This window comes from Hemitrygon akajei, chromosome 4, assembly GCF_048418815.1.
Source record: "Hemitrygon akajei chromosome 4, sHemAka1.3, whole genome shotgun sequence".
In the NCBI taxonomy this organism is placed as follows: domain Eukaryota; kingdom Metazoa; phylum Chordata; class Chondrichthyes; order Myliobatiformes; family Dasyatidae; genus Hemitrygon; species Hemitrygon akajei.
Genome location: NC_133127.1, coordinates 170,585,926 through 170,593,525, shown reverse-complemented (window position 1 = coordinate 170,593,525; position 7,600 = coordinate 170,585,926). Strand labels below are relative to the sequence as shown.

At 42.2% G+C, this 7,600-nt stretch overlaps 1 protein-coding gene across 2 annotated transcripts in view; it reads left to right on the top strand.

The window, feature by feature from the left end:
• Window positions 1-1,276: 1,276 nt before the first annotated feature.
• foxo1a (forkhead box O1 a) overlaps window positions 1,277-7,600 on the top strand; it is a 75,140-nt gene continuing 68,816 nt past the window's right edge. For both annotated transcript variants that reach the window (XM_073043959.1, XM_073043958.1), the window contains exon 1: window positions 1,277-2,247. In XM_073043959.1, coding sequence (XP_072900060.1) covers window positions 1,690-2,247 — 558 coding nt within the window. In that variant the 5' untranslated portion in view covers window positions 1,277-1,689. The remainder of the gene's footprint in view (window positions 2,248-7,600) is intronic.

The window sequence follows — 7,600 nt, the reverse complement described above, 5'->3', positions numbered from 1 at the left end:
CCTTTATCACCTTTTAAAATATGCCACATCAATTCTGACCTTTGCTGAGATCTAGGTACAGCGGTAGATGTTCACTGAACCCAGGTGGAATTATAGATTCCCGCATACAGTACAGTAATGACATTGATAATATTTGTAATAGACTGTTTAAACCGACGTATTAGCACCGGGAAGTCGTTTTACTATGTAAAAGCTTTTGAAAAGCTAAAACATTTAAACAATTACTGTGCGGTGTTGAATTTCAGCACGTTTTAGAGCAAATTCCGAAGCAAAGCCAGAATTCGCAAACTGATTGTGGTTCTAGCAACTTCTTGTGAATTGCCAGAACAGCGTCAAAAATTCTAAATTAAATAACTAAGTAATTTAAAAAAAATCAAATCCAAATCTCTCGCTTACAGGTAACAGTACGCATCTCTGCTTTCAATTGAACCTAGCGAACGGGCGCACCACAGAACATATTGATATGGGTGACAAATTTAGCGTGAACTCGGTTTGAACTCATAGATCCAATTACAATCTACAAAAGCAGAATATATTCCAAGTACAGAAAACAAACTCCAGATTGAATTAATTTGAGAGCTGCAGTCGAGTGTCTAGCTCGTTTATTAGTGTGGAAATGACTCAGATTTGAGGGATAAAAAGGAAATCTGTCAATATTTGAAGTCGGTTAACCACATATCCAGAAATACAACAGGTCTGCAAAAGAACAGGGCGTCCAGCCTGGAGAACTATCACGCACTTTCCAATAAACATTAGATTTACTTTGCAGATCACCAAATACTATATAGAAATCAAAAACAAGTTGCATTGCTTGTGGTTGGCGATTTTAATTCCATGACGGCGTCAGCGTTAGCTGTTTTCAACTCTAGGTTTTTTCGCTTTCCACACGAGTTACGGGTGAAAACACCATTCCCCCACTTAATGGGTGCTTAAAACATCTCCACCCCTCCTTCTCTGTATTTCTGCGGAATAAAATCCTATTTAGCTGTCAAAATGGCAGTGTGTATATGTTTGTTTTTAATGTGTGAGTAAGCTCAGCGCCATGTGTTTACTCAACGTAACTCTCGTGTTGGTGGGCGGACTTGTCATGAACAAGCTCCTCCTCATCAACCTAACTTGAAACGGAGAGGGGGGGGTACGAGAAACAGCCGCCCGCCTTTGCCGCCGCGCCATTGGCCGCGTCGCCCAGGCTTGCCGGTAAGCCGCGATGGTGGTTGGAACAAGCGCCTTCTCGTCAGGGTTGTCCCCGCCCGTTCTATGACGTGAGAGCAGCAGGTTAGGTGGATGTGCCGGAGTTCGGCGTAGTACAATACCCTGCTTGTGTGCGCGAGGGGAGGAAAGTGGGACAAATGGTAAGGCAGGGTCATGAAGGTTTATGAGTGTTATTAGCAGCGATCTGCGGACGCGACGCAGCTCTGAGCTCGCTTAGTGCTTTTGTTTGGAAATCACAGTTTCCTTTTGGAGCTTCGACGACTTGTGACCGTTCTCGTTTGGCCCGAAGTGACTTGTCGGTCTCTTTTTCTTCTTTGGCTGCCGATTTATGAAGTGACGGAGCAACTTTTCTCTCGACTTTGTTTTTCCCCTCGCGCAGCCCTGCCAAGAGGGGAGGAGGAAGGGTGGGGAGGGGGAAACTAGAGGGGGAAAAATAACTTCTTCGAGAATAGATTGAAGCGAGTCCTGCCTGGTGTCATGGCTGAGGCACCGCCGCTGCAACAGGTCGTGGAGATCGACCCCGATTTCGAGCCCCAGTCCCGGCCGCGGTCGTGCACCTGGCCGCTACCCCGACCTGATTGCAGCTGCGCTTCCTCGCCGGCTTCGGTCAAGCAAGAAGGAGCGAGCGAGTTCAACCTGACCCCGGAAGGAGCCGGCCGTGTGAGCGCTTCGGTCTCGCCGGCTCTGGTGTTGGAGGAGCAGGATGAGGACTTCGACCAGAAGCCGGTTGTTCTGGCGCCCGAGTGCTGCGGCGACTTCCACTGCCAGCACCAGGATGGTTGTCACCATCAACATCAGCACCAGCAGCTGCAGCAGCAGCCGTCGCCGGCTGGAGCCGCGTCGGCAGCCCAGAGGAAGAGCAGTTCGTCCCGGAGAAACGCTTGGGGCAACCTGTCATACGCCGACCTCATCACAAAAGCCATCGAGAGCTCTCCTGAAAAGAGACTTACCCTGTCCCAGATTTACGACTGGATGGTCAGGAGCGTTCCCTACTTCAAGGATAAGGGAGACAGTAACAGCTCTGCTGGATGGAAGGTGGGAGCAAAATACTATTTATTTTCACCTCACATTACCCCAAATGTTGTCTCCATTAAATCAGTGCCAGGGTGGGTGTTCGCGCGAACTTGTGATTGAGTTGGTTGTGTTTAACTAACTTTTCCAAAAAAAAAACAATCAGATGTTTTGTAACACGTCCATGCTCTCGTGTGTCCGTATTCGTGCACGTTCACTTAGCGCCAAATGTTGTCCCGGAGGAAGGAAATGTGATGGGGATGATATGAGCGACTCGGTGTTTAAATATTCCGCTTTTTTTTAAAGTAAATTTTATTTATTTTTTAAACTCGACTTGTAAATCGTTCCAGTGTTGATCATAGATTATTTAATAAAACATTAGAGGTTTCCCCTTTAACTTTCATCATGCCATTATGATAGCCCAGTACTTTGATCACTGCAATAACTCGTGCGACCAAACAGTTCTAGTGGACTCTGCTTAAGTAATCAAGGAATTGCCCCTTGCACAAACGGATGTAGGACTTTCGAAAGTTTCACATCAGATATCCAATTAATCTTCGAAAACAACTATTAATCCCACTATTTATAGTATAATATTAAACTGTCGTTGTATAACGTATTAACAAGATTTATTCAGCCTTGAGAGAACAAGTGTTTTGTAAATAAATCAATACTGACTGACGTACGACCCAAGCTCGCGGAAAAAAAACGCAGAATTTTTGTGCCATTAGATGGGTTAGCGGTAAATATTTTGCATTACTGTCAAGGCATTTTCTTGGAGAAAGTATGCTTTGAGAGGGCCGTAATATTATGAATTGGCAATGAGCTTATTTCGCCACAGTGCAATATCCGTTTATGTGAAGAATGTGTTTGAAAACATGGGCTGCATGGAGTAAATCTCAATTGTTCAATCACAGTTGGCTGTCCTGTGAAGTGTTATTCAACGCTAATCAGCATGGCCCTCTATACCACAATTAAAACACTAGTAAAGAATTATGAGTGTAGCATATTTCCAGTAAAACAGAATTAATCAATATCTACTAGAAAGAAAGGCAGTCTGACGTACAGCTGGACTATTTAGAAGAGAGCCTACATTTTTGACCTTTAACATTTAAAAAAAAGCTGCCTAAAGTAAACTACGTCCAAAAGGCGCAATTGTCCCACATTTCACTGGTCATGATTTTAAATAGACTAGGTTAAAGTTTGTAAGTGGCATCGTGTTGCAGTTGCGTCTTGTTGAACTGTGCCAACTGCCAGTCCCGTATCAGGGGCAGGCAGACGTCAGTGAGGGTCATACAGTAGTCATGTAGGGCATTCATTATTTTGATTTAAGCGGAAACAGTCTGTTTTATCCGCCCTGTTTGGGGTTTTTGAGTCATTGTCGATAATGGAGTTCATAGTTGCCCGCTGAATCACACACCTGTGCAGTTGCGAGCCTGCCCGTCCCTGAGGTTTTGCTACCCTCACTGTTACGCGCGAGAGTCACTCACCGCACCTCAACTTGCTGTAGTCGCTTGTTCCGCCTATCCCGTGTTCGGATTGGTCTGGCCTCAGCGTACACCAGTGGAAGGCGTTACTGAAGTCTTCGATTGGACAGTACTTGCTGTCGATCATACTGGGAAGCCAAACTTGATTTTAGGGAGTGCGAGTGACGGGCATGAAGTGACTCATCGACAGAAAGTAACGTAAAGATCTGAATTAGTTGAAACTTAACTTGTAATTTATTAATTGGCCGTCATCTAAAAACAGGCGACGTTGAATCATTTTACACGTGTTTTAGAGGGTATTGTTTGAGTGAATTGAAAGGCTTTGATAAATATGAAGTCCGAATCAGATTGTGACCCGCTCCTTTGTCGGCTTTCCGTTTTCTCCCGTGACTTAGCAGCAACTTGGACCAGTTTCATGTGTTTTTGTCGTTTCATTTTGTATGAATATGTCGCACTGTTGTTTTTGATATCAGAATGGAAATGGATTTGACGTTTTTTTTATCAAATGAATTGTGCGATACCCTTTGTTGAGCGAAAAAAAAAACACACACACACACAGAGGCAGCTAGCGGAACGGTTCGTTATTTTTACATCTTCCGGCAAAACAGCCACAATAAGCCGTGATGCATTTCCTTATAGGTTGGAAAATAACACATTTTTCAGAATTGACTCATTTGAACCTGCTTGAACTGTTCGAATATTTACGTTAGTGTCATATTGGAATCGTAAGGCACAGAATAACATTACCTGTCTTGATTACAGTCTTATACCTGGGACTTTTTGTAGAATATTCCTCCACTTGTTGTTTTGGAACTATGCTAGATGCAGAGGTTGGGTGGCTCCAGCTGTGGTTGTATTACACTTGTGGAACACTTTTGTACTCTTCTTTCAAACTCATTTTTAAAGGTATTACTTAACAATCCCTTACTGTGGCAATGGCATTTTGTTATAATACAATTTTATGTCACTTTCATAGTCTGGTCATGGAAATAAATATTATTTTAAAAAAACTCACTAGGTTATAATACAAATGCTGACTGATGGCAGATGACAGTGATTACTGGGTGCGGGTGACACTGAAAGTTTAGTGCCCATCCCTAATTGTCCTCGCATAGCAGTGAGCACTCCTCTCGGCTTTAGCTGCAGTCTTTTTCGTTGGTGGAAACGTACAGCACAGACACGGGCCCTTTCAGCTCATCTTGTCCATGCCAAACATTCCTAACTAGAATAATCACACCTGCCCAGTTTCCTTGGTGCCTTTCAGATCCAAGTACCCATCAACTGTCTTTTAAACTCTGTAGTTGTATCTGTCTCCACAGATGCAGTTCATGGGGGGGGGGGGGAGGGGGGAGACTTGCTGCTCAAATCTCTCAAAATTTCCACCAGCTCTCATTTTAAACCTTTACCCCTCTGGTTCTGAGCTCCTCTTCCTTTTGGGGTGGGGGGGGGGGTTAGAGTTGGGGAAGGAGTGGTGAAGATGCTTCCACAGTCTCAAGATTTTGACTTGCTGTTATTGAAGATTTCACTGATGACTTTCCAAGTTAGCATTTCTATTTTGACTGGGGTAAACTAGTGGGTGCACTTTTCCTCTTAGGTGGTATGTGTTTGTGGGGTGGTGTTTAAGATGTCTTGAGTTGATACTATGCATTTGCAGATGTTAAGTATTCCTATGGTGTATGAGAGGGGAACTTGTTAGTTTACTGTACAGTTCACTGAATTATTTTCCCCTTCTGATGGTGTCTCTGTTCGGTATGCTGATTTTGTTTCCCGCTGGCCTTGAGGATACTTGGGAGAGAATATAATCTCTTGCCTGTATATTTCAAACTCAAAACAGCATTACTTGTACCAGTTTAAGTATCTTGGATTCAAACCACTGAAGATCCAACCTTAGACTGAGTGAAGCTAGATTAGTCAACTGCATTTTAAGAAGAAAACAAACTGTTCAAAAAAAGTATGGCTTAATTTTATATTTTGCCTCCTGAATTTGGTCGTCTCTAGAATATCATTTAAGAGGACCAATTACAACTGGAAGGTAATGTTAGTTGTGAAGGTACCTGTGCAAAAATGACCCATTGCACTATTTCAAAGAAAGATAAAGGAGTAATTTATTTATTAGGCAATATTTATCCATTCTTCAACATTATATTTAAGAGTTAAACAGATCACATTGTGGATTGGCTATGATTTTTTTTTCCAATGTTACATTAATGAGTAATTTATTGGTTATGAAGTGCAGAAATAAATTCAGAAATAATGCATGGGTTGCTATTTTAAATGTAAGACTGTCTAAATGGTATGTAAATTCAAAGTTTGCTATACAAGTTGCATACCACCATGCTATGTTGTTTCACTTCTGGAATTGAGTGAACAAGTGCTAAAAGATGTAAAGAAGTACCTCAAAGTAACATGCAGGTGTGGCAGACAATCAGGAAGGCAAATGTTATACGGGCCTTTATTATTGAGGATTTGTGCACGAGAATAAAGATGTCTTGGCACAATGATATAGGACATTGATGAAATCACGCCCAAGGATTTGTACACCACTTAGCCCCCTTGCCTAAAAAGCAATGTTCATATTTTGTGAATATTTGCCACACATATTCTAGAATGGCAGATCTGTCATGTGGGAAGATTGAGTGGAATAGGCCTTCATTGGTTGTTTAGTTGCCAGTGAACACTGGAATGGTGTCTGTAGATGAATGGAAACAAATTATCATGGAAGTACCAACAAATAGATGAAACCAACGTGAAGCAAGTTGTGTGAGTTGTGCAGCGATAAGTGTTCCACTCGCACATGGTGGAAAGTGTCACAGGTATATAATATTTGCCTTCTGCAAAGAATGAGAAGTGACCTCATTGAAAATTCTTAGAGGGCTTGATAAGATTGACATAGAAAACATTTTCGTTGGTTAAGGAATGCAGAATTGAAGCTCTCGACATAAGGAGTAGGCCTTTTGGGACTGGAATAAGGAGAGATTGCTTCACGCAACGTAGTGAAACTTGGGAATAAGTTCTACATATCCCCCAGCCCTTTGCTCCATGATGTCTTGGCTGACCAGGATAACAATTTTAGTCACACAAACTTTGATTGTATTTGGATCGCATTTAATTATGTTTTTTTTAAAGTCTAGTTAGAGTATGAAATACTTATTTGGTTGTACTTCCAGTGTTAGTTTTTGTGTGGGGAAATGCAATTAATTCCAGTTTGTTGGCAGCTGGCCAACAAGAAAATTAGCATGTGATGGGTCATGTATTGGTTGATGTGCTCAACATAACACACATGGCTTTTAAATGTTTAAGAGTTAAAGATAATTATTGGTAATGTTTGTTAATTTTATATAATTGGTGCAATATGGTGTTTTCACCTTCAGGTCCTATCTTTGTGTCCAACCTTTGTATTGTTACTTATGATAAAGCAATACATTGGTGCTGTTTGATCAAAGAACCAATGCTTGAAACTGGCAGGGGCTGCTTAGAGCCCTGTCTAGCTCTTACCCATAAATTTAAGGGGTACTAAGAGAACTAGAAGTTTTTTTTGTTGTTAAAGGAAAGCCTCCATGCCAGCTGTTTTGTGTGTAGCAACAGGATCCTATACCGATGTTGCTGGAAGTAAAGCTGGACGCGTTGGATATCAAATTATTAAGCATTTGTTATTGAATATTAAACACAAGAAATTCTGCAGATGCTGGAAATTCAAAGCAACTCAGAAAATGGTGGAGGAACTCGGGTCAGGCAACATCTATGGAAATCAATAAAGAGTCAACATTTTGGCCGAGACCCTTAGGACTGATGAGGAAGGGCGAAGACACCAGAATAATAAGTGGGGGGGGGGGGGGCGGAAGGAGGACAAGCTAGAAGGTGCTAGGTGTGTGGGGGAGTGTGGATGAAGT